Source organism: Buteo buteo, chromosome 24 (assembly GCF_964188355.1).
Source record: "Buteo buteo chromosome 24, bButBut1.hap1.1, whole genome shotgun sequence".
NCBI classification, from domain to species: domain Eukaryota; kingdom Metazoa; phylum Chordata; class Aves; order Accipitriformes; family Accipitridae; genus Buteo; species Buteo buteo.
In genome coordinates this window covers 17,382,308-17,409,839 of record NC_134194.1, presented here as the reverse complement: position 1 = coordinate 17,409,839, position 27,532 = coordinate 17,382,308, and the positions used below count along the sequence as shown (strand labels likewise).

At 38.6% G+C, this 27,532-nt stretch overlaps 1 protein-coding gene across 2 annotated transcripts in view; it reads left to right on the top strand.

Annotated features, from left to right (window-relative positions):
• SLIT3 (slit guidance ligand 3) overlaps nt 1-27,532 on the top strand; it is a 537,089-nt gene that overhangs the window by 414,500 nt on the left and 95,057 nt on the right. For both annotated transcript variants that reach the window (XM_075056287.1, XM_075056286.1), the window contains exons 18-24: nt 5,025-5,168; nt 8,341-8,484; nt 13,963-14,126; nt 16,285-16,417; nt 25,748-25,816; nt 26,951-27,022; nt 27,206-27,277. In XM_075056287.1, coding sequence (XP_074912388.1) covers nt 5,025-5,168; nt 8,341-8,484; nt 13,963-14,126; nt 16,285-16,417; nt 25,748-25,816; nt 26,951-27,022; nt 27,206-27,277 — 798 coding nt within the window. The remainder of the gene's footprint in view (nt 1-5,024; nt 5,169-8,340; nt 8,485-13,962; nt 14,127-16,284; nt 16,418-25,747; nt 25,817-26,950; nt 27,023-27,205; nt 27,278-27,532) is intronic.

The window sequence follows — 27,532 nt, the reverse complement described above, 5'->3', positions numbered from 1 at the left end:
TTACCTCACCTGATCTTGCAAGTGTAAAGGGATGGCTTGCTGTGAAAACTAAAGTCACATTACAGTGACTTCCAGGCTCCAAGAACTGTGTTGCTAGTATTTTTCAATTTGAATCTGCTTGAAGTGCAGGAGAAATACAAGGGTGTGTTTCTGAGCTCCATAAGAGTGGGACCAGCTCCATGACTTGGGTTTTGGGGGATATCCTATCCCTGCGAGATAGAAAGGCTCCACGTCCTGCTGCCCTCCAGCCCTGGGAGCTGGAAGCTTCTGCCTTTCACAGAGGAGTATGTTGCCAGTGGGAGATGATCTCACTCAACACAGCAAAATCTCGCATCAGGCTGGGGTGAGAGGCAACACTACCATTCACAGAGGTAAGGTTTTGACTTTTGTGGAAGGGAGCAGTTCTTTGCTCACAGCAACTACCAAATTCAGCATGAAGCAAACACTGGGTATCCCATGACTCCCTGGGACTACCTCAAGTTGTTAATCAGTGAAAAAACCCTCCAGTACTTGGGACTCCCAGGGCAGTGGGAGCCTGGAGGGTATTCTGGCCATGGCAGACAGGTTCAAGCTCCAAAATCCCCTGGGTACTTAACTCAGTGGGAGCACGGAGATATACTTGCTTGCTGAAAATGGGATGCTGACCCACAGGGAGAAGCTGCAGCTCCCAGATGTCAGCTCCAGAGCCTGCCCATTCCCCAGTGCCTACAGGAAATCAGTGGGAATGGCCATTCCTACCGAGGTCCCGACAGCTGTTTCTGCAGAGAAAAAATTGGCAATGAGCTCACATTCAAAATAAAAAGGTGAGCTGCCATACTTTATGCACTGCTGGGGAGAAAGGGGACTGACTTTTTTTCTCAGGGAACAAGAACAGTAAAAAATATTTACCTCAAAACCTGAAAGGGACATCTAACAGTTCATTCTGTTAAATCTTGCCAAAGTTACAAAGTGAACATAAAATATGGTCTTATAATAGGAAGTGTCAGGCTGTCTCAGCAATAGCTGGTACTGCGACCCCACCTCTAGTATATAATTGCCTTTGGAGGCTTAATTTGTCTGTAAATATTTCACCTACATTGAATTGTATGGAGTGTTAGCCCAGGATTTAACACATTTTACATGCAAAATGAAATTGAATCATGACAACGTTTGCAGACCAGAAGTCAGTTTCAAAACAAAATCTCAAGTTTCTTGGGGACGTAAAAGTAGTTTGTGTCCTTGGAAACAGCTGTTACCTGCTGTTCTTTTCCCTAAGCATAAATTTTGCCATGGCAATTGAAGTTGCAGTCATCTGTTACTTGTTATACAGAAATGGACTTTATTTTCTGGAAATAATATTGTAGACAGCATTGTGGTACATGGCATTTGGGCTTGTCATCTGCCTCCCTTTTTTTCCAGTGAGGCCATCCGTCTGCTCTGCTGAATGAATGTAGGAGTGTCACTGGGTGTACTTCACTGTCTGTCTGTAGTATTTAAGACTTTCAGTGCCATCCTGCTGCTGAGAACAAGACACTCTATAAAAGCCAGACAGACTGCTGGTAAAAGCTGTAAAACCTTCTCAGCCTCCTCCAGAAGAATGCAAACAGCATTGGGATTTTCCTCCTAACATATACTTAAAAATTCCAAACATGTCACCAACCAACAGAAATATTTTTAGGGAAACCCCCACTCAGAACAGGCTGTTTGTATGATAAACCTACAAGGTTCAAGGTGAGACCAAGCAGAGCCTTTGCAGTTGGACTGCACTCTGGTGGTTGTTCTTGTGGGAAGGTGTGTCAGTAACACAGCGATGAATAGCATGCTGGAATGTTAAAATTGACCCAGCAGGTATAGCAGGATGAGTGGTTCTGGTAAGCCTGAATAGAATCCAGCTTGTTCTGTGTTGAAGTTATAAGATCAACAGAAATAATATTATTCTAAACTTTAGCCATAAAGTAAGTAAAATCTGACTGAAAAGTGAGCTGTGTGAACAATGTCACCTTGATAGCTTCTTAGATCTGTTAATTTCCTATTCACAGTCCCACAAAAAGTAAACCCAGGCTTTCTGAAAATTTCCTTTGACCTCTTGCCCAACATAAAAGTCTGGAAATAGGATTAAACATTATCACCAGGGTAAATCATGGAGTCCTTATGGAAACAATAACATTTCTTGAGTGACCAGGTTGACTATAGGTTCCCATTTGGGTCTTGCCAGAGGGCATAGGTATCTTGGGAAATAGTCAAGACTCATTTTCTTTTCCACCATCTTCCAGTATTTCAAGAAGAATTCCTTACAGAAGCTTAGCGTTCCAAGAGGATGGGGCTTTTCTATAATGGGAGTTTCCTTTAAAGGCTGTCAGAAGTTTTTTTCTGATTAAAAAAAAATAATTCCTTGTCAAGTGCTATAATCATATATGAAAGATTCTTTTAGTGCTGGGAAGGATGGAGCAGAGCTCTCTGAGTTGCAGAGCAGGCAAATGTTTCACTGCTTTCATTTTTCAAGGCTTATATCAGCTGATTATTTTTGCTGGTAATTCTAGACTGAAAAGTATGTAATTTATCATGTTTATTTTTCTAGTAGGTCAGACTTTAAGAAGAACACATTTCTCTTTTTTTTTTAGTGAATGAGTGCTGTCATCTACCATTTTTGTTTGTTTATTTCATTCTGATATGGGAAGCTTTAATTCAGGAAGACAAATAAAGAAATCCAGGCTGGCAGAACATCTACTTTAACAATACTCCAAGTGGAATTGCAGGGCAGTGTCGTCTTTACGTGTTTATTATTGTAACGTTTGTCTTTTCTCTGCCTTGCAACTTTGATTTCACCAGAGCATTTAAGATTTTCAAATCTTTTGCATGGGAAAGGTATATATAAGTGGCTTCTTCTGAAACTGCTAGTATATTTTTGGATAATTTCATGTTGTTGAAATGATCAGGCACTATTAACTCAAATGAGTGAGGTTCCCTATCTGCAGAAGTTCTTTGGCAGCAATTAAAATTCAGATGGTCTGGATTGTATAAGGGTTCCAACTCCTTTGCAAATTATGGCCAGCCTTTTTCTCCAATATCTGCCCTTTTTTGCCTTAAGCATCCAGTAATCCGTTAAAATTGCACCCACACTTTAATACATGTGACTAAATATCTTTTAGATGATAAACACTTACTAAAAAAACTTTGTAACTACAAATATAGGTCAGTTTGCAATTTGTGAGTTGAAAGTCAACCTCTTTGTGTATTATAGTAACTCACCCTCCCTTCCCACAAACATTTACTTATTTATTTTTGTGCAAATATGCATCACGGCATGATCTTTACCAGGAAAGGGATCATTGAGAGCATTTATTTATGCCAGCATTCAAAAGAGATGCTGAGCTATAAACATTTCCACTAGAGAAATAGCTGAGCCCCAAAATTAAATGCATATGTCAGGATATCCTTCCTTGACTTGCTTTGACACTGAACATAAACTCTTCATGTGAGTGTTAGCACAAAGCACTAAACTTCTGGAAAGCAAAATCTGCGTGTAAGTATTTCTATATGTTTTTATGTTATTTTTGGCTGATTGCTAGCATACTCCTTTTCTTTCTGATCACAGAATGCACAAGAGGTGATGGGCCACATGCTGTAGGGCCCACTATCTGACAGTTGTTCAGCGGACATAAACCAGCGTACTCAAGTTTCCCACATGAAACATGTCTCCAAGACTCAACTTTTTTTTTTTTTTTTTTTTTTAATTATGTGATGACGTCTGCAAAGAGCAAGACCCACAATATTTCTATCTGAGGCCAAGCTATCCTGTTGCCATATCTTCTGTCAACTTTTATCCCAACAAGATTGCCTGTTCTTCTGAGCAGAGTAGCCCAGGTGTTAATCTGATACCTTGTCATTTGTTTTATATCACCTGGAATTGGATTTTGAAACTATTACTCATGCTGTGTGTGTACCGGGATCATTTCTGGAATAATGTGCTATTCAGTATGAGTAATAGTGTTGGAATTTGGCGTCTTCTTGGGAGCAAGAGCATATCTTTTATTTTCCCTTTTTTGTTGTAGACAGTAAAACAAAGAATAGTGTTTCCTGTCATAAACCTAAACAAATAGGATTATCCATCATAATCTATACAGGGCATCATAGAAGATACTTGAAGGACTGAGGCCTAAGGTTTTAATGTGCTTAAGGCCTTTTATATAAATGTTTTAAATAATTAAATACCATTTATTTTTATGCATCTCTAATGGCATTTTATCATTCAGAAGTTTTCACTGGGTTTTTCACAAATATGAAATATTCACAAGATTAATTTTGCATTTCATCAGAACTTCATTTGACTTTGTAGATTGAAGTTTTCCAATGTTGATCTACAAGCAAACACCTTGAGACTGTATAGGCAGAGTAAATATTTAGAAAATAATGCTGTATATTGCAGTAGCTGTGAATTGAGAATTAAGTGATACTCATTTCATTTTGAGTGGTGTGTTAAATTTAAGTGCCTGGAAGTTCATGAGTGCACATATTAAAATTTGTGTCAGATATATGCAGTCACACAGTTTTGTCTGTTATTCCAGTGTTGAGTTTAAAGAGAGTAAAGGTCCTGGTACACTATAAAAAAGTGGTCCATATTTCAATGTGTGGTACCTATTTCAATAACAGTAACATTAACTGATTCTTGCCAGACGAGCACCCGGTCCCAAGTATGGTCCATAACTTCATGGACATAAATCAGATGTTAGAAACCCCCACTTTTTGTATCCCTGAGACCCTTATAAGCAAGAAAGACATGAGGTGTAAGAGCTGGTAATTCTGTTCATTTAAATACTCTTGCTATATCTGATATAATTGTGGTTTTGATGAGTGAAGGGGAGCTATTTGTAAGTACAGTAGGTATACTTTTGCACTTCTGTATGCTCTCCTTGCTGAAAGAATGTCTCTCTAGATAACCACTAAAAGGCACATATTCTTCCTATCTTCCTCCTTCCAGTATGATGATGCATGTTTGGAATAAAACGCTAATAATTTTCTTATTGTGACTGGTTGTGTTCTTCCAGAAATCTAAGCAACAATAAGATCAAGGAGATCCGAGAAGGCACATTTGATGGAGCTTCAGGAGTGCAGGAACTGATTCTGACAGAGAATCAACTGGAATCAGTGCATGGACGAATGTTTAGAGGCCTCACAGGGCTAAAGACATTGTAAGTGCAAAGACCTGTCTTTCTCTGTTCCTCTGTAAGTTGAGTGAGAGTGGTCAAGTTGAGCAATGCCTGCTAAAATATCTCTTACTAGACAACAAGCTCTAAGGCAGGGTCTTGTATGACTGTCATGAAGTCTTCAATATATTTCTAGTCCTGGGTAGGTTTGAGATTTATCTGCTATTTCTGTGAAAAAACAGATTTTCAAAAATTTCAGGAGTAATGTGATGGTGAACCTGTCATGGGTCAAATTTGGGCACTTTTAATCATTTAATGCTTTTGTTATTTCCTATGGAAACAAGGCATTTAGGAACATGTTTGCTATCTATTAGTCCATCCTCCCGCTCCGCCTCCACCCAAATTGGAATTGTTGGTCTGCTCAAACCAAGCCTCAGAGTAGGCTATGAGCCTAAAAGATTTTTAATATCCTAAGAACTATATGAAATCAATAGGTAGGGAGAGGAGAATGACTCAAGTTACTGCTGCCACCAAAACAGGTATAGCTAAGCAACTTTAAGGTAGGCATAACCAAGCTGTCACAGGTCCTGCTGACAGAAGGTAGCTGGCCACATACTCTGCACCAGGTGTAGTTGCTCATGAGTACAGGCATGGCTTTGGACCAGCCACAGCATACTCTTTCTTGCCTGCACTGAGTACCATAAAAATTATGTGTGGGTATACTATTAATGTGGTCATGTTTGGGGAGAGTGTGAAGGAGATGTAGAGTCCAAATGCATAAGAAATCAGTTTGGAATTACTTCTGTGCTTAGACAACAGTTTTAATTTATTTCTGAGAACTAACACTTAAACTTATAGTACCTAACACTGATTTATTTTTGTGTTAAAAGTTATACTGGAAGAAGGATCACAGACAAGATTTCAAGATGGTGTCTAATCCACCCCATCCACCATCCTGAGAAGCAGTCAGAGACTAGGTTTCTGGTGTCAGCAAAGACTCATGCCAGATGATATGTATGAGCTATATATGAAAAACACCTCTCTTGCCTAGTCTTCCCTGCTGTAGGAAGAAAGCACTTTACTAGGTGGATGCTGTCAGTCCATAGACTCTAGGAATCAAAATGCAATTTAAAATCTGCAATTTATTAATTAGCAGCAGATACTTCTTATGTTGCAAAGTATCATGGCACAATTACTTCAGTCCTTACTCAAGTGTAAAAAGAAAATCAAGTTTCACTTCAAGGACTTTGGCCTATAATGATGAATAGGGAACTTTTCTTTTGCTATTCCTTTAACATTTTTTTCTTCTGTGGTTACAGCCATCTGTTCCTTAATTTCATGTATGCACTTTACTAAGGGATTTGAAAATACTGTCCATAGATACTAAATTAATTTTTATACTGCAAAGCAGCCTGTGGCAGTACTCCTAAACAGAATTCAGCATTTTTTAATAAAAAGATGCTTAACATTCAAGCTATCCTGCTGACCTGACCTACATTTCCCCCTAGCTGATAAAGCAGTCTAAATATACACAGCATGATATGAGGATCTGTAAGTATAAGTTTTCCTTCAGGAAGGCTACACAGTGCATGGTGAACCATGATACAAGGTTTTGGCTTGAGGGACATATATTTCTGTCCATTAATTGACTTTCTTCGAGCATCAAAATTGTGATCTTTTACAAACAGGCCACATTGCCTTGTCATGACCCATGACAGGGTCGTGGTCCATTTTTTAAAATACTGTAAGTTTCCTGAAATGTAATAAATTGCTGTGCAAAATATATTGGCATCCAAATGCGGTCATCACATCTTACAGTACAACTGCCTGATACTTTACTTACAGAATTGAGAAAATGTTTCTTACTGCTACTAAGCCACTAAGGGCCTTACTTCTCTTATTTACTGCCCTATTCACTTTACAGCTTGTGGTCTTGATGTGGCTTTCAGGCAGCTTAGTACTCCACGTGTAAGGTGTGTGTCTCTGTGCCCTGTGACTCTTTTCTGACGCAGTTTCACCCCAGTTGCAATACCAAAACTATTGAGACCATAGTGCCTGCGATGGTAACTGTACATAGAGAACAGTAATGCAAAAGCAATGTAATGTTCAGATCTTAAACACTGAGTGTTCATGATTACACTGTGAATGTCTTCCCAGACTTATCTAATCTCTCTGTGGTGTTTCTCAAGTATCTATTGATGTAGCATCTAAATGCCCAACTGGCATATACAAATCTGAGATTTAAATCCAGACTTCTAAGGGAGTCTGAATTTTCATTGTTCATTGCATGAATTTGATACCAAGGAATTAACCCTCCTTGATTTGGAGAATCAATTCACTGGACAGCAGCATGAGCTGCATATATTTTGTGGATTTTTGGTAGTATGCTTTAATTACTGAATAATTTTTCACCTAAGTAGGAATATCACAACTGTGTAGTGATGTTTACAGACCCAGATGTTGACTGGCATGCAGTGTAACAAATACACATGAGCCTTTTTTGCTATGGCGTGAAACAAGATACTACAGTCTTTCAGATTAATTGGGCTTTATCACTGAGTTCATTGTTACCATAACAACTCAGAGATGTATCTTCCAAAACACAGCACTGATTCATCTGGTACAAGCATGGAGCAAAGACCATTTTATAGGATGGTTACTGCTTTCTGTCTTGTAAATTAATTATTATAATGACATTTCAGAGCTTGTGTTCGGTCTGGAAATCTTTCCTAAGTGATTCCTTGATTTCTGCTGAGGATGATTTTTCCTTCCATACTTTTGCAGTGTGAGTTACAAAAACCATCCATGATAGGAGTAGAAGTAATGCAGATGATAGTATTGTTAGTGTCACACATTTCTGGCAGCCTTTCTCTGTTGATCTCTGAAATACATCTTCACTTACTCTCAGATATTTACTAAATTAAGATTTTAGTTTTTATTTCAGGTTTGCTACGAGTCATAATTTTAATTTCATACTACTTTCAGGTGTGGCGCTCCCATCAGCCTCTAATGTTGTGTGGAAGAAATGCATTTTAAATTCATGAGACAATGTTTACATGAATCTAGCCCTCCTTTAGCTGTGCTGTACTTCAGCAATCAATAAAAATAGAGCACAGTGCTTGCCAAAGCATCTGTTGATGCCCTAGGTAAAGGACCTCCTATCCTGAAGTTATCCCCCCTCCCAGTAGTTCCTAATTCCCTGTTTTAAACCTTGCAGGATGCTGAGGAGCAACTCTATCAGCTGTATAAACAATGACACCTTTGCTGGACTGAGCTCAGTGAGGCTTCTTTCTCTGTATGACAATCACATCAGCACTATCACCCCTGGAGCCTTCAGCACTTTAGTCTCTTTGTCTACAATGTAAGTTATCTTTTTGTGGTATGAACATGTCATGATGCTGTTATTTCATGCTTTCCTTTTAAGAAGACAACATCTGAGTTTCAAAATTAAACTACTTATTGTTCATATATGGAAAGCATCATTTAGGGAAAGAAAACCCCATCCTACTGAAATCACAGGTTTGGAGGATTCAGGGTGTGATTTAGAAAAGCATTTGAATTGCTTCAGATAGAGTGCCTGAAAAAACTTTGAGGTTTCCAGCCTCAGGCAGGATGACTGCATGTTTTGCCATGTCATAGCTTAGTGCAGTGCACAGTAGAAGTCCACATAAAACAATCTCTGCAGATTCAGAAGTGTATAGCTTATCAACTTTAGCTCCCTGAAGCTGCTTTAGATTCAGTAGATTCTAATTTTGTAAGAACAGCTTTCTTGCATTTCAGTTAAATTAGTTAAATATCAGAAGAAATCTACTAGCTAATAGATTTTCAGAAGAGCCTAAGAGGACAAAATATTCATGTCCTACGGAATATGAATTTGAAAATTCCAACCTAAGCATCTCTGATAATTCTCTTATATTTCTCAGTCCTTCTTTGAAGTATTTCCCTTGCTTCTTAAATATGTTTACATACTTTTTGTAGTGTAACCTTTTTAATAAAGTACAGACTGATAAATATGGAAAAAAAGTCTGCTCCTTGTTTGCAGCTGTGAATGGGGACCCTGATGTTGCTGTTCATGGAAGTTGTCTGGTTAATTCCCTTCACACTGCCCTGTCCAGTCAAAATAAACTATTGATGCTATTGCATTTCAGGTTTTGAAAGCATTCTCCATCATGTTTGGGGGAAGAAAGAAGTGTTGAATCTCAGCTGTTTTGTTGCTCACACTTTCATTTTGTTGTTACAACTTTTCACCAGCACATCAGTTATCATTTTGGCGTTAGCTCCACACAGCATAAAGAACCCAGACTTTTCTTCCATTCACTTTCTGTAGTCCCAGAAGCCTCCTTGAAATTGATGGGCAAAGAGAGAAGCACAACCAGCTTATTTTCATTGACTCTTTTCAAGTCACTGGTCAAAGTGAGTGGTGCTTGCCGAAAGCTTGTTCTCACTGTGCTGCAAGCAATGCCTGCTTGCTTCTCGCGCAATTGTCTCCGAGCTTCCTTCCGTGGATCCCTTAATAGCTGTGACTCTGAATCAGCCTATAAAGTCCCTACCTTGTTTGCCTAGAAGCATCTTTGTCCTGTTTTGTTAGAAGATAGCCCATTTTCTTCTTTTTTCAGCTGTGGATAAAGATTGTTACAATTTCTAGCAACAGCAATTAAAGCAGCTGCTAATTAGAATGCATTGCTTTGGCACTGACTTATAATGATGTTGGTCATAGGAGGTTCCTACCTGTGTCTTGATGGAAAAGTTTGTTCTTTGACACGTTTTCACTCTATACTTGTTTTACAGACAGGAGAAAGTGTGCTTTTGACTTCTTTATACATTGGTTTAAGGTCATAGTGATATTTCACATATAAATGCAAAATTCAGATGTGTTCATTTCCTAGCAGTACTCCACTGTAGGTGGATATATTAGATGACAACACTACTGAAGATAGATAGTATGAGTGCTTTTCCTGTTTGACCCACACTTTGTAAGTTAATCGGATATTATAATGACTTATTTTTGCATCTATTAATGTGAGCCAGAATTTCATACAAAGTTTAACATTTCCATTTTTATCTTGGCATATTTACAGCACTAAAAAATATTGCTCCTTTTGTTATTACTCTTTGTGAATCAGCCTCATTGATATTACCAAAACATGGACAGCTCTGAAAATAATGCCCTGACTAATGGTTTTCAACAGAGGAAGAACTATTTTGCAAGTTATTGGTAAAAAAAAAGCAGTATTTTATTTGTTACTAGTCAAACTATGTACTGTAGCATCCTAATTTGAAGTGTGCTTGCACTTCTGCATACAAGGAGTTCTGTCATGTCTTTCAGTCCTTACACAGTCAAGTGGGCATATTTGCAAGCAGAACTGGTTTTCCATGAATTATTACTATAATAGCTGCATGGAGCTAATGCCAGTAGGATAACGGGTTCATCAGAATGACATGCAAACTATTCTAGTATAAACTTATCCTAAATTCCAGGATATATTTGCAACCTAATTTCAACAATATCCAGATGGGTTTCAGCATGTTTTTCTAACAGGTCACTGGCATCCTTTTAAACAGTTAATATTCTATGGCTTCTTTGCAATTTTTAAGAGACACTTGTAGTAGGATATGCATATTTCATTCCTCAAGACTTCTGTTCCCCCTTGATTTTAAAAATATGTCTATGTCCTTGAGTAAACACTTCTGATTTTAATGTTAGTATGACATCTTTGCTAAAAGCTTGATTGCTTTGTTTCTGTTTGAGTGGTTAAATCACTGTCTTACGTGTTGGAACTCTGATTACTAATTATGAATTTTTATAACAATTTGTCTGCCCAACATTGCTGTTTGTGTTTTGAGAACTCCACTTGAATAGCCAGATTCCAAAATAAAGCTTTTGCAAATAAGTGGCCTTTCCAGACTTTCAGTTGCTTTTCCAGTGAAGTAGGGAATCTCTTGTCTCATGTGATACTTATAGAGAGCCTTGATCTTAATTTTTTTCCAAAAGTTGCATCACAGTCTTGCCGTGGAAAGACCATGTAAGTAGGGACATGTATGAACTTAATACTACATTAAAGCAAAAAATCACTGCTCTGCAGTTGGACAAACGTCAGAATTCAGGTGTTGCTAAAGTGGCAGGAGCATGTGCGTAACGTGTGACAAGATAAATTTGTCCTTTTTTACCTAGAGCTATTTGAATTTCAAAACAGTAGATTTGTTTATTTATTAATATGTAACAACTTTCTTAGTTCCTAAGAAAAGCATAATCCAAATTCTAATCCAAGGATTTAATAAATTTTAGGTCATATATTAACCTGTGTTTGCCAAGAAGAAAATGAGGGTTTGTGCATAGTTACTGCTGCTCAGCTAGTGAGCAGTAACACATTAAGTCAAAGAAACCTCTCCTCTGTAGAAAGGGATAATTACTATTTTGATGGGAGCATTTTGTAGATTGAACATTTGAATGTTTCTGAAAGTTTTTGATATGTGCTGGTAAGATGCTCTCTAGACATGCAAAATATTCTTTACATTCAGAGCTGCTGGCTTTCCAGAAACCTGATTATATACACCTGCTGTTTGTTTCCAATTGTGGATTATTTAATTCTAAGGATTTGTGTCACGGAAGTTGTTCTGTGAATATGATCTCATTCTTCCATCAGTGGAACAAATGGCCTTTGAAGCATTGGTTCACTTAGCGTTGGAGGTTTAAATGTTTGGTTTGAACACTCTTTCATGCCAAAGTATGTCAGTATGGAAAATATACAAGGCATCCTGCATGTGGTCCCATTATGGATGAAAGAAAATGGAAAACAACTCAGAAGGAAAGTAACTAGAATTAGAGTAATGCTTTCAGTGCTTTTCTGCACATTCTGTCTGAAAGCTCATATGTAACCTGTTTGTTTTCTCACCTTTATACAGCAAGTTAGCCTTGCCTTTGAATCCTAGTCAGCATGAAGTGGGTTGAGTATTTTTATTATGGAACATTATGCTGAGTTTTCTCCTCCCCCCCAGTTCTCCCTTCACACAATGTACAATAGTCTATGCTAGATCCACATGTAATTACACATCCAGAGCTCCAGGCTAGCACAGTGATTGAAGTATGCTTTTTTTACAATGCAGAGAGCAGCTGTAAATCACATTGTGCGTATGTGATGTTGGCCTAGAACCTATATAATTCAGGAGTTGGTTTGGGGTTGTTTTCTTGCTGCCACACCTCAACTGTGCCATATGTTTTTGTCTTCAGCACTATTGTTTTCTGAAGGAATTGCTTGGCTGAAAACCTAATGTGATTTTGACTACGTGTTTAGGTTTGTAAAAGTATGTTGCAAGTGAAGACTTACAAGGTTTTCAGCTACTACACCTGCATTTGAAGTGCCTGTTTCTTTAAGACCTTAAATTTTTTTGTCTTTAAGCTATGCTATGCTTTAGAGAAATTTCATTATCTTCTATTTTTCTGTACTACCAAAATAATAACTCTTGGACATATTCACATATGATGTGAGAATTCCATGAGTGTTAGTTTAGATACTTCATTTTCCATACATGGGGCTCTGACAGCTCATTTTTCTTCGATAAGGCAACCTCATACTGAGGCTATTGATTCTTCCTGTGCTTGTACGTAAGATAGTCAGCCTTCTTGTTTTACCAGGGATATCAGCCTCTTTCCTTCATCTGAAGTTTAGTTATAAAAAAGCTTACACACAAATTATGGATAGGCATTTCAGTACAGGACTCCAGAAAAAGTTTTTTTTTCCATGATTCTCAACACTAATTCTAGTTATCTTAGAAAGGTGGTTGCTTAAAATAACTGTCACCTTACACTCCTTTCATTCAAAGGATCACAACCTATTAAGAAATAGAAATTAATAATATCTTTTCCATATTGACTATCTATGTTACAGGTGCTCCACTGACAAATTGCTATGTATCTATGTTTTCATCTCTTGACAACAGGATGGATAGGGCTTTCCTTTTTTAAACACTGCTAACTCAAGCTACGTTAAGAATACATCCCTCTGATGGAGGCTGTCAAATGGTTGCTTCGGGTACTGTAGAGCACAGTACCGCAGCTAGGCTGCAACTGTATTTGAAAGATATTTCGGAAGCTGTAGCAAGATTTGATGCAAACCTCACAAATTTCACAAGGCAGTAGAGCAGATGCTTTTCACTACAGATACACTGACCTTAGAAAGCTTCATAAGAAGTGGCTCAAGCTCACAGTGGTGCTTTATATGTGTACATAGAGAGTGCTATCCTTACTATTTCAGTAGGAAACCCAAATTCAGGTTGCCAGTTGGCTCCCACCTGGCACTGGTTTGTGTGGGCCGTAACACAGGTGAATGGAAAGCATGACCATACTGGGGCAAGGAACGGTGTGCTAAGCCAGCTTGGCTGTACACATAGGGAGTGGTACCTGCAGGTCTGTGCTAAGGCCTAGGAGTGCTAAACTTTTGCTTGGCATTACTTGAAATAATGATATTGAAGATCATGCACGTGTGGGTAGAGTGTGTGAGGTGAGTTTAGACTTGGGTGTGAGCTGTAGCTTGGGTTGAAATCCACTATGAATACAGCCCTGGTAGTGATGTAAGTATGTCTAAAAAATAGTTGTAGCAGTAAGTATTTTGGTTTATAAACATATATATCTATATATATATGCGTATACATATATTTTAATTACAACCGTAGTCCTAGTGTAAAACCTGCATAGAACTTTCCCAATCTGTAGAACAGAGGAGAATCTCACAGAAACAGATGGCAGGAAAGAGCTTGGACTTGGAACCCATCATCTTCCTGTAGTTATTTCAGTACTTCTGTATGTTCATATTTGATGCGATTATGTCTTGTTCTGTTTCAGTAATTTGCTGGCTAACTCCTTTAATTGTAACTGCCATTTGGCCTGGCTGGGAAAATGGTTGAGGAAGAAGAGAATTGTCAGTGGAAATCCGCGCTGCTTGAAACCCTTTTTCTTAAAGGATATTCCAATCCAAGACGTAGATGTCCAGGACTTCACCTGCGATGGTAAGAAAATCCAATTCAATTTGGCATTTATGATAATGTTGGCACCTCTGTGAGGACCTCCCTTCCTATCAAGCAATACTGCATGGTAAACATTGCAGTTTAGTGATGAGGAAGACAGCTGTTTAGAGCTGAAGTTCATTGTTCCCTATCAGGAGTTTGTTTTTATTCTTGATTTCCAGTTTCTGAATTTCTACTATCTACATGTAAGTATAAGAATGAATTTATTATAGACAAATGCTCTGCTTCGTATAATGCTACTATAATCCTGGCCCTTGCTCCCACTTCTTTATTCATACACTCAGATAACACTCTGGGGGAATGGTGCTTGCTTGGAAAGTCTTTTAGTTTTGGATACTGTTCAGTTTCACAAATAACAGGTATGAATAAAGAGAAATAAAAACACTTAGATATTTGAAGTGACCCAGTGATTCTTAATGCTTTGACAGGTCCATATAGGTTTTAAAAAAAAACTTCCTGACATTTCATTCATTCTCCAGGTAGTTCTTTGCTTTCTGATCAAGCAGATTTTAGAGGAAATAGTAAGGAGAAAAATTGACTGATGAATGCACTGCTAACTTGACTTGTAGGCTGCTGTTGCCTGTTAAGACCAGATATGCTGGAGCTGCAGTTAGTCATACCTCTAAAGAGACCATAAGAGTGATAGAAGTTTCTTACTTAGAGTAGAAATTAATTCCTGTCCTAGCTGAGCAATCTGGCAACAGGCCCAGGTGCTTGGGCTCAGAGCTCAAGGGACCCAAGTTTAGCCATTAAAGAATAATTTGCTTTTGGTTCGGGAGGAAAAAAAAAAGTCTGCAAAATGGCATTGCATACGTGGGAGCTTTCTCTATCATACAGTCACTCAGACAGCTGTGGTGAATGGAAGGTAGATGGTGGCAGGGTGTAAAACACAGAACATAGGGGGAAATCGAATATGCTGAAGAAACATGCTCTTTCTGCAGGTTTATGAAAGACTTTGAATTTTGTTTCCAGTCATTAAGCTAGCTGGGGAGAGAAAGAAAAAAAATCTTCCCTGTTCTTCTGTAGGCTGGTCATCCTTCTCCATCCCTCTGAATACAAATTATTCCCTACCCATACATTTATGGGTAATTTTGTTATCTTGTATCAGGATTTCCACTCTTATTCTTTAATCTCAATGCTCATGGGTACATCCAGCAGAGAGAAGAAAGAAACAGATCTCTCTCAATTAGTCCTTGCATCAGTTTAAAAAAAAAAAGGCAGCACATAATGACAGCTGGCTGTGCGCTCTTGGATTGCAGCACTGTGTCTCCGTGCTGGTCAGCTCAGGCTGCCTGTACTCACAAACAGTTGTGTGGTTCCTCTCACTGTCATCTAAAGAATGTGCCACTAAGTGTTTCCTTTCATATGCATTGTGATACTGTAGCATGCCTCATATTCTGCAGAGCCTGTTGCTTTGGGGGAAAATCCATCCTTTAATGTTCTTAACTTCAAAGAGTTGGTTTCTTCTGCAGAAATCCTATTGTTCTTCAATTACAAGATTTAATCTGCTGTTTATGGACTTTGAAACCATTTTTGGAGAAAGTAGATATTTTTATGTGTGCACAGATAGATCGCCAGCAGTGGGAAGTATGCTGCTCAGTTTCTTGTTTGCCTGGTTATCCTTGTCAAAAACAATGAGGTATTGCAATTCAGATGATAAATGAAGTGCCAGGCTGACTTTAAAAAGTAAAAAAATCAACATCTAAAAGCTGAATTTAAAAAAAAAAAAAGTTCCTAAAGCAGAGTAGGTAGTGAATATCATCTGTCTAGATGAATTTAAGGGCAATGTTCTGGTCAAGTTCTCTATTTCAGCTAGTACATTGGGGGTGGGGGAAGGATTTGGGATTCACATAACTGATTTTACTGTAATTTGCAAAATTATAGAGAAGCAGATACTCCTTAGAAAAAAATATTTATTCAAAAATATTGCTATTCAGTTTTTGCACTGTTTTTCATGTTCCCTAAAGAATCTGTATAAAGGCAGGTTGATCCAAAGCATAGGATCCACTTTAAAATATTGTGATGGTTGCCATGGATTCAGGGATGTCCCTCCTTGGTCCTTGTAAGCAGTTATCTTCAAAGTGCATGACTTTGGGCTCTAAAGCTGACTTCCTAACACCCCAGTTCTCTCCCTCTGCAGGTAATGATGAAAGCAGCTGCTTGCTTTCACCTCCTTGTCCTTCCCAGTGTACCTGTGTGGACTCGGTGGTACGCTGCAGCAACAAAGGACTGCGGATATTGCCCAAAGGAATTCCCAAAGACGTGACTGAGCTGTAAGTTACCTTTTACATAGCTTCTTTCATGAGAATTTCATGAAATTACATCATAGTGAGGCTTTGTAGGTCCTTGGGGGTTTTGCCTTTGACTTCAGTGACGGGTGTTTTGTGGTTTGGTGCTTTCCATATGTTTTGACTGTTATTTTTATACTTACTTGTCCCTTGACTGAATACATTGGTCTCTAATGGGAACACAGTTTATCTATCCTTGTACCCATTAATTCTGTGTGTAGGGAACAAATGCATATAGTAGTACCAAATAATCCTGTAGTGCTTCTGAGAAGCCTAAGCTCACAACAGGCAATTTGAAAGGATGATGAAAATATGACTTATGCAGCTGTGAGCTAATTATCCTCTGAGGAGATTTAAAAAAAAAGATAAAGAAAGCCAGTGGTGGAAAGAAACAATGAATTCTTTTCTCCAAACCTCATGAAATGGCTAAAATAACAGATAATTTGATTAAATTGTAAAGTAAATTCATCCTAGTTGAGAACCATCTTTCTAGTCATCTTTCCATGTACCCCTTGCTATGATTTTACACTGGATTTGGTTCTTTCCATGGAAAGAAAATACACTGGTGGAACTGCTTGGCTTAAATGGTTGGCAATAGAAATACTGAGCTTTTCCCCTTTAGGTCCTTATTCAAATCTATCCCAGGTGAGTCATTACTGAAACTTGTTACAATCTCATCAACATTTCTATGCGGAAGGAATTGGCAGAGTTAGTTGGTATGTTCAGTGAATTTTGTAATGAATTAAAATGTGGTTTGCACTGTTTTTACCAGTGTTGTAGTCAAATACAAGACTTTGTTACTGAGCGAGGAGTGTACTGAAAGTGTATGTGGTAATTCAAATTAACATGCAAATTTTGCATTAATGAATACATCCTTGGAACACTGTTAACCAGGGGATGGTTAAATAGTGGTTTGAATTAAAAGCCAAGTCCTGGCCTGTATTCCCTTATATATTGCCATCAGTGATAAAAAGTCTGCAAGGTGGTTTCTGCTCTATTCTTGTTCAGGTTTCATTGCATTCAAATATGACTTGCCAACAATAAGATATCACAGATGTTACTTTGATTTCCACTGCCACACTGAGGAATTTTATTTTGCATATTGAGTTTTACTGATACTATCTGATACACTGACGACATAACTTTCACAAAAAGAGTGAAATTAATCTCACATTCTTGAAAACTGCTATATTTCTTAAGCTGTTTCTTGGCAAATGAGGCAATAGCCTGGAACCGAGCAGTTTGAGTTCATAGGCGTTTACGTGACTGTCTTCTTCAGTAGGAGCCTCTTGGCTGTGCAAGCCTCTAGTTTGGCTTTCTGCTTTCAATCCAGAAATGTGTCAGCAGAACACAGTCAGCCACGGACTGGCTGGCTCTGAATATTTCATGTTCTTGAAATATAACCTTGAATCTGTCCCAGCTGCCTCAAAATTCAATCCTGATCTCACTCTCCTCTCAACCAACACAAACTGAGCTCCTTATTTGTATCTATACCAAAAGATGAGCTGCAGGTACTGAAGCTAAGAATTTCATGTAGTTGTGGAAACCATGACAAGAATGAAATAAATAATTTTTTGAAAAAAATCAATCTTACTTGCCTTCCTTCTGTTTCCAGATTGAGATGAAGATTTTGCCCATAATCTAGAAGGGACTATATCATCTAGGTTCCAAGTTGCAGGCGTGAACTTAAGTATTTTTATTGTTCTGTGAGAATTGTCATTGCTGCTGTGCTAGACAGCATCTCCTGTGGAACCCCACCTCTTGCCTCATTTTGAGGACAGTGAAAACTTGGCAGAGAGAACCCAATGGCTTTCTGGGCACAGGGTGAAAGAGATTTACCTTGTTCAATCTATTTACACTTCTCACACCAGAATAACCCCATTTCCCTAGGTCAGTCCTAGATCCCTTGAACTGTGTCCTAAGGCTGGAGTATCTTCTTAAAGCTGTTTTGTTTCTGTGGTAGCAGTGGATATCTGTTAAGCACTAGAAACCAGAAAGTGCAGAAGTTACCTGCTACAGAAGATATCATGGCTTTTGCATGGCTAGAGAGAGCCACAGCGGTCTCCAGGGCAGGGATGCCTTCACCTTTCTCACTGGTACAGCGGGCACAGGTGCTGAGGTAGATTAAAAAATCCTTGCCCCGTGTTACCGCAACCCACGCTGCCTTTCTCCCCTTCCGCGCTCTCACGTCAGAGACCTCTGGGCAGTGTGCTGGTGTCTCTGTGCTCCCACCAGGCACTTGCACAAAGCCGCGGTCACTAAGGACAGAGCTCATGCCAAGGAGAGGACAAGGGTGTAAAGAGCCTCTTGGCCACAACTCCCTCCCTGCGGGAGGCCTGAACAGTGGTATGATGCAGGGGAATGTTTTAGTGGAATTGTTATGAATGCACCAGTCCGGCTTTTATAAACTTCCATTATTGATGTATGGATTTACGAGGCACGTTAGCTGCAGTGCTTTTTATTAAACTGCAGTGTGGTTTTATACAACATGGTTTAAGAAAAAGAACTACCATGTATCTAGATAAACCAGTCTGATACAGCTGAATATAGCCTTCTCAGAAGTTCTTTTATATTCTTTTAGAGGTCTTACAATGGTCTTAAAGCAGGAATTTTTTCATTGTAACAGGTATTAAACAGCAATGTGCAAATATGTACATACCTCTCGCACAGGCACATAGGGAAAATGTTACCCTTTGCTGGGTCAAATTTCACTGTACCTAAGCTCGGCGAAAAAGATCACCAGCAATGTTTTATTACATGGTGGACTGGAGACACAGGCTCTCTCCTTCCAACTTTCTTCTTGAGTTTCTGTTTTGAATGTGTATATAGACAAAACATGTGAAAACCATTATCTCCTTCATATTTAGAGCTTGGAATGACAGGAGACATCCCTGTGTTTGCTTTGTACCACCCTTGGGAGGAGGGATTACCTTGGCAGGGAAGGCTTCCATCTAGAATAGAGTTGAAAAGATCACTAAGTCTCCTGGCTTTTTAGAGGGATGATGATGCAAGCAACTTCTATTTCCCAGCTATTCCTTCACAAAACCCCATCATCATGGGCAAGCCTTCTTTCACTTTCTCGGGAATAGGGAAATATTATGTTGTTTCTTGCAAATTCCTCTGCTGTCTATTTACGTACTGCCTAGATTTTTTCCCACTGTTTGCTTGCCCTGAAGAGAAGCCTTGGGTTTTTTGAACGTACTCAGTTTTCTAGTCCAGATGTTCAGAAGTAAAATGTTCATGCAAATAGCTAGTTTGGAACTTAGCCTCGCTGATGCTTAGTGGTTTAGGCTTTCCTTTTCTTCTTCCTCCCCCCCCCCCCCCCAAATCTGTTTGAACTAAGTTTCCCATGCTCTTTTTCCTTTTACATATTACCTCAGTGCATGAACACTAGGGTTTTTTCTTTTTTTTTCTTTTTTTCTTTTTTTTTTTCCCCACAAAAACGTAGTCTATTTCTAATAAAGTCTTATCTGACAGTATCCAGCTGCTTTTATGGACCTACAGCAAATAATATTTTGCATTGGGGAAAAACATTGGAGGCAATTATATGGATGGTGTGTGCATAAGCTGTAACATAATGAGCATGGTGTATTTTAGAATAAATATGTACTAATCATGTCATCTCTAGACTCCAAATGTTGTCATGACACTGAGCTATATGAAAGTACTGATGGGATTGTTAGGAAAACCTGCATCCATACATCATTGTGAGTGATTGTTTTTCTTTCCATTTATATTAATATATATTAATATTTGCATTACTTTTGCCATTTCTCTTTCTCTCCTCACAAACCTTCTCTCTCCTGTTCGTGTCTTTTGTTCTGCTTGTTAGGTTCATTTAGCCTGCAAGCTCATTCAGTACCTGGCACAACAGTTTTCACAAGTGGCTGACCTGCTTGCTAGCAGAGGGATCCCACTGAACTGTCTTTTAGCTCTTTATTGCGCACCTCTAGTTTGTTGCCTGTTGCTGCCTCAGCCTCAGCATGGCACCTTTATTCAGCTGCATCTCCAGTTGCCAAGACGATTTTGACACTTGCTTCCCATACATTTGTTGCCACATCTACTTGGAGGTATTTACCACCAATCTCAACCCTCCTTTCCATCTTCTGAGGCACTTGTGATTTCTTTTGACTTGTGACAAAAAAAATGGCTCGTGCACGTGCCATGCAAATTGTTGCAATAAATATGCCCCAAGCAGGTAGTTATGATACATGTAGAATATCGTAACAATTTAGTGCCATTTTTCAGTATGCCTATATTGCTGTTGATCAAAGGGATAACTCTGAAGTGAGATATCTGATGAAAATCATCTGCTTGAGAATGCAAATGCTTTTGCTTGTCTGGTAATCTGCACTACTTTATACACTGACCCTTAAACACAGACTTCGGTGAATTTTCCTTTGATAACAAAGGAGAGAAACAGTTTGGATCAAAGCTTGGGCTTACATGGTCCTGTATCATAAAAGGTTTTACAGCCTGCTTAATTCACTGCGGAGGAGAATTCTCCCGTTGAGAGAATGGATAGTTCTGTAGAAGGATATTTTAGTTACAGCTGAAATAGAGGACTTAAATCTGCATTTCAAATCTGACATTTAGAAAAAGTAAATAGTATCAATACTATCAAATAATGTGTTCAATGACCGATGAAATTTGAGTACATATGAGAAAGGTAATGTTAGCACTAATAGAGACTAAAGACGAGTTTCACTTCAGGGCCTTCACTTTTCTCTCAAACACAGCCATGTCTCTGTGTGTCAGACCTGTAAGCTATGGTCTGACATACAAATGCAGCAAAATCCAGAGTCCAAACTTGCCAAAATGTAAGAAAGTCCAAGATCCAGATTTATACCTAGATCCATACTTGAATTTTGTTTCTCCTCAAGAAAGTGTAATTGAAGCTCTTAAAGTTTATGCCTTGTGGATCTTTCATCTTTCACAGCCCAATTCTCTCTCAGAACACCGTTCTTAGGAAATGAAACTTGCCTCAAAATTTTAGGGTATTGGGTATCTGCATTAAAAAGTTTAGATTATAACTTAATTTTAGAGCTGCATAAAATTGTCAAATATCATCTTTTTTTTGTACTGTAGCATTCTATATGAAATATTTAAAGAAATTAAATGAGGGGCTTTGTGCCTTTTCAATTACTGCCTGAGAACTGATTTCTCTCTCCAGTTTCTTCTCCTAGCACAGATTGCCACTGTGAGCTTGACTTTATGGCTGAAGAGACATGTCAGTACAAAAAAGGTTCCAAGTGATTCAAATTGTTACATGATGCTTTGGCACCTTGTGCTGGTTATATCACCTCCAATCCAAGTGGTTTCAGTATAAAAATAGACAAGTTGGAAAAAGAACAGCTGTCATCTTTTATGCATAGTTTTAAATTTTTTATGTGTGATGTTAGTGTGTGTGGAAGGTGCTGGATGAGCCCCGGGGCTGCTGCAAGCACTGGGCTCCGAGAGCCGGCGTGGTTGGTGCAGGCATGGAGCGAGGCGTGATGTGCCCCACAGTGCCAGCCATCCTGGCCAAACAGTTACCTGTCTCCAGCACTCAGTCATGTTTTAGAAGAAGCCTTTCCTGATAGGTAGTTGGTGGCATTTTATGAGAACATGAACTCATGTTTTTAGGGTTTTTTCAGTTTTGTCTCTGGTAATTGTTTGTTGATTACAAGTCATTATTGAGATTTCAAGATTCCCAGCAGCATTCATGGGGTAAAAAACAATTTCCAATCTGATATTTAAACTACAGCATCTAGAGATTTCAGGAAGCAAATTAGGTTGTTTTGGATACTAGTCAGTGTGTCTATATTAAGGCAGCTGACACCCACTGTGGACTGTGACTATATATTAATAACTTGACTCTGAGCATTAAAATTAGATGTACATTTTTTTCATTCATGCCAGAATGTCTCTGCGTACCAGATGCAAAAAAATCTTCCTTTGGCTAAGGATTGAAAATAATTAAAAATACCATCTTCCCTCCACATCATTCTGTTAGGGCTTGTTTTGTTTTGTTTGCGCAGGGAGTCTGTAGCTTCATCCATGGTTTTTTATTTATATCTACATATACATAAATACTCAGAGTTTTGTAACTGGGCTCTGCCCCTTCACCCTCAGAAATAATTCTGTTATTCAATGTGTCCAGCTTCCAGCCCTCTTGTAGCCCCCACACATCACCTTCAGCCCAGCAAGGTGCAGAGCTGCTGCCCCTGCATCCCCTCCCTGCTCTGATGGAGGCCTGGCCCGCAGTGGGCAACAGCTCATCTGCAGCACTTGGTTTCTTCAAATGTTGCACCTCGCATCCTCCTGATTCTTGGCATGCCTTTATGCCCTAAAAGCTCTGGTTATTTCAAATTCATTGCCCTTAAATGTGCTTTCAAAATGAATGATTTTTTGCTTAGAAAATACTGCCATTCTTTGTATAATTTGGTGAAAGGTTTAACAGTGGCGAATTGTTCTTATATATGCATGAAAAGTATATTATCAGTAATTTTTCAGTGTAAAATTGTGTTTGTTCAGAAATTATACCACTGGTATAAGTATTGCAGCTTTCTGCTAGCACATTTATATAACCATCAAATTGCTTGCAGTACAAATCCAAAGCTATTGAAAGCAGATCTTCTGTAGGAGTTTAACTCCAGGGGTCTGTGTGTCTATGTTAGCCTGAATAATGAAGCACTGGATTAAAATGTGCACCCTCGACTTCTGATTGCACCAGAAAGCAAAACATGGGGGAAGAAACTTTGGCTAGCCATCATCAGTTTCTTCAAATTGCAGGCTGTTTCATATTGGGATCAACAAGAGAACATCCTGAAAATATATTTCTGAAGTTTTCAACACATTGCTAGAGTTGAGACTCCTTTCCTAAAGGAAAATCACGTATAGCTTCCAAATACATAATACACGACCTGCTTTTGATTTCTTTTGGAAATCCTTTGGATTTTACATTGGGAATAAAGACTGGAACCTTAAACTACTGTCATGCATGGGTTTAAGATTTGCCGCTTTCTGGGATGAAAGAGAAGGCGCAGACTCCCAGCAGCTTGCTGCATCCATAGCAGATCATGACTGGGGAAATGAGACATGATTTCCCTGTTTAATAGTAACACATGTGGTTGAATTCTGAGAATCTTCTACGTAACAATTTATGGTGTGAATTCAGCAAGGAACTCCATTTTCATAATAATCTATAAAAAAAATTGTCAAAATGAAGCAAGGGACTTTACACTTGCTGAATACGAATATCCACAGGAGGTGTAAATGTGGCATAAATAACCCATACTCTGGTTTGTGATAATTTGCATCAGCACAGTGGCTGTCACTACTTTGCAAGGGCTAACTTTACTGTGCAACACCGTCACTTGATGATTGTGATCTTTGTGAATGGAGAGATTAATTGGCTCAGTAGTTTTTTTCATTAAGGAAGGATTTTGCTTTTGGTTAAAATTCAAAAGCCTGTAGTCCTGCTTGTCTAGCCTAATCCTAGCAGGAGCTAGGTCAGGCCCACCGCATGCTCTCAAGTAATTCTGCCTTGATGGGATCCTATGCACAGGCAGAATGGATAACCAGGAGGCTGGGGTAGTTTAGTTGGAGTAGTTTAGTCAAAAAGAGAGCTGAAGCAGCAGAAAATGGTGAGAAGGCATTATGCTGGAATAGAAGGGGCCGGGGGGCAGAAATGTGACAGTTATAAAGTGTATTATGTAAGAAATTCTGTTAGTGTTTATAGATTTTATTTTTAAATAATGTAAAAATAAAGTTTGTGGGAAAATTTTCTTGGATTTAGTTTACACAAATATCTCTGCTGTTACAGTTAACATAGAGAGGGAACATACAGCACAGTAATAATCTATTATTGTTGTTTGCTATAGTAAATGCAGAATAAGGAGGTCTGTTGCCAAAGAAAAGGAAATTGTATGTGTGGGATAAAAATTCTTAACATTATTATTGGATTATATTTTCAGCAGTAGAGGCAGCACATTAAGTGTTCTGGTGTCTGTGGGCTGCATTTCCTGGCTACACTTGATTATCTTTCAAAACCATACCACATCAATTGTGTTGCCCCATGTCTACCTTAAGAAAAATCCCCTGAAGTGTCTTGTAAGGAGCGGAAATATTATTTCATCTTTTATCCTCACCTGTGGAGGGAAAAATGCCTTCCTCCTACACAGTACTTTCTGAGAAGGTTGGATTTATTTCCCAGGTAAATATGGCTTCTCACAGATGTCTGGAGGATCACCTTGAGACTCTCATGGCACCACAGCGGTCAATTTCCATTGGAGCCTTATTACTTTGGTATCTTCCAGGGATGTGCTTTCACCCAAAAGCCAAGGTTAAGGAAAAGAACTCCAGTTCTGTCTCTATTATTTTGTAATAAACAGGAAAAGCTCCACATCCCATTGCTACCACAGGTCAGCTGTGGAGTCTTGAGTACCCGTGCTCTCTTCTGGGCAAATTGGGCAAACTTTTGGAAAGTATTTGTTTGGGGTTTTTCCCTTAGTTACTGAATGTTCATGTTTCTTCAGTGGAGAAAAACTTCAAAATACCGGTACTATATGCCTGTATGAGGACACAGGATTATCCCAAAAGGCTTTAGCCCTACTGTGCATGCATCTGAATAGAGACACATTCAGTGGTGTCTCAAACAACTTCTACCCTGGAAACACAAGCTATTCTATTAAATACACTTAGTGCTTATAGGAGGAGCCTGTATTCCAAGAGAACTTGGTCTTTGGTCTTCAATTTGTACCAAGTTTTCACCCTGCACCAGCATACTTTGAAGAGGAAAGGTAAGGATGTGGCATCAAACTCGTGGATGTTTGTGTTGACACTAGAATAACTGAGACTTTTTGCAACACCGAGACCTGGCAGTGCAGCTCCTCTTCCAGTTCTGGCTGTACAAGGAACTTACATGCACAAGATAAAAACCTTCCTAACAGGATCAGTCAGCACTCAGGGTTCTTATAGAAACTTGTTAAAGATAACTTTAAGTTCAGGGCACAAGCTATATAATTTTTCTCCTTTTTTTCAGTTGCTGTCACAGAAGAACCAACTGGTCATTTCTGTTTCCTGTAGGCCAGAGATCCCTTATTCACTTCCAAGTCTTAAAAAAAGAAATTAAAAAAATAAATAAGCTACTGTCATCCTTTGCATGTGGGATAATTCACTTATAAAGGATAAACTGTTATAGTTTCAAAGCAATGAATCAAAGATAATTTCATTAGTGACTGACTTTTTATTTTCCTCTTTCATGGTGCAAATTGAGTGACAGGAGTTCTTGTTAACATGTTTGTGTAATTGTCAAATCTGACTTTTTTTCAGTTACCTGGAAGGAAACCATCTGACTGCTGTGCCGAAGGGGCTCTCCACTTTCAGACACCTGACACTGATGTAAGAAACACGTGGTTTCAATGTCAAGAAAATTACATGGCTCTTTCTGCACTATGTTGTAGGTGGAACATAAATAATTAGTATTTGGAGGAAAAAAAACCCACAAGACCCAAAAACCTTCTGTAATTTGAATTTGGAGAGAATTTCACAGTGGTCACTGCTGCCAATAAGTGTTCATAAAGAGTGGAGAAAGAGCGAGGTGACTGAGAGCACCAGAGACCCTTCCTCTGCAGGAGCTTCCAGGCTCTGCGAGAGGACTAAACTCTCACGCAGGCTGCTACAGTTTCACTTGGCAGATTTATCTGTGCAAAGCTGTAAAGGTCATTAACTGAGGAGACAGCATTAATTTGTTCTAGGTGAGGCGGTATTTATAATGCTAAGGCAATGAAAATTTGCATAGCTGTTTCTGCTATGAACAGTGATACAGATAGAGACACAACTAGCCTTTGTTCAGTAAATTGCTGCCTGAAATACACAGGAGTGAGATTTCTTGGCTGAACTATTTATCAGAAGTTTTCAAATGCTGTTGGAATCAGCTGTGTAGATACTCAAGTCAAATGGGCAGAACAAACTCAGACAAAAGCAACATGGAGGGAAAACTGCAATCCTCTGTTTTAAAAGAGTGTTTTATTTGGAAACATCTCTAATTTTGTTCTTCAAGGGAGAACAACAACAAAACAGAATGTTCTGTTTGAGCCTAAAAGACTTGTTTGAAAATGAAAAATGTAATTTTTTTTCTAGTAGCTGTCAATGTGAAGAGCATATGGAAATGGTATGCCTGTAATACATTACAAAGCAAGTTGGTTCAGTAAATATTCACCCGTGCTTGTATCATTTATTAATTTATCCTCCTTCAAAACTTTTGCTTGTATTCACTGATTGTTTTTTTTTTTTGAATGCTATGTGCTGGAGATATGCCTTAATATTTCTGAGTCTGAGCCTTTTTAGGGGGGTCTGATGTGCTTTGCTTCTAGAGCTCATTCAGAGTTGGTTAGAAAAATGTATCAATTGATAATATGTGACTTCTTAATTGCTTCAAGCACTTTGCTGTGCAGATATTATGTAATCTTTCAAAAAAAGACTTATTTCACAATTCATACATATAAATGATATTTTCTCTGTGTGTTTCTTCAGTGATTTGAGCAACAACAGCATAAGCATATTGGCCAATTACACCTTCAGCAACATGACTCAATTATCAACACTGTAAGTAGTCCGAAGTTTTGATAACAGTTTTAATTGCTTTTCAGACATCACCTTAGGTGTTGAACAATTAGTGTATATCTTGTTACTTAGGCATGTGGATTTCCATGCTTCTTTGTGGTTGAATTAGTAGTGAAATAATCAAAGAAAATACAATGTTGTAACCCTTTTCTCTCATTCCCCCAGCATCTTGAGTTACAATAGACTTCGGTGCATTCCAGTCCACGCGTTCAATGGGCTCAGGTCTCTTCGAGTGCTGTAAGTACCACTTCTTCGATGCAGCCAAGTTGCAGCTGATTAGAATGCTGTTGATGGCAGGGAGTTTTTTAATGAGCAGATGGCTTTCACTTGATCCAGTAGTCATAAATATTTTCACACAATTAGCTTCAATGTACTTGTACTTAGGTGCAATATGTCCGGTAATGACTAGAGCAGGTGAATGTTAAACTTTGAAAAGAAGCAATTACATATTTGCAGGATGAATGACTTTCCTCTGATAGTTCAGGGACAAGA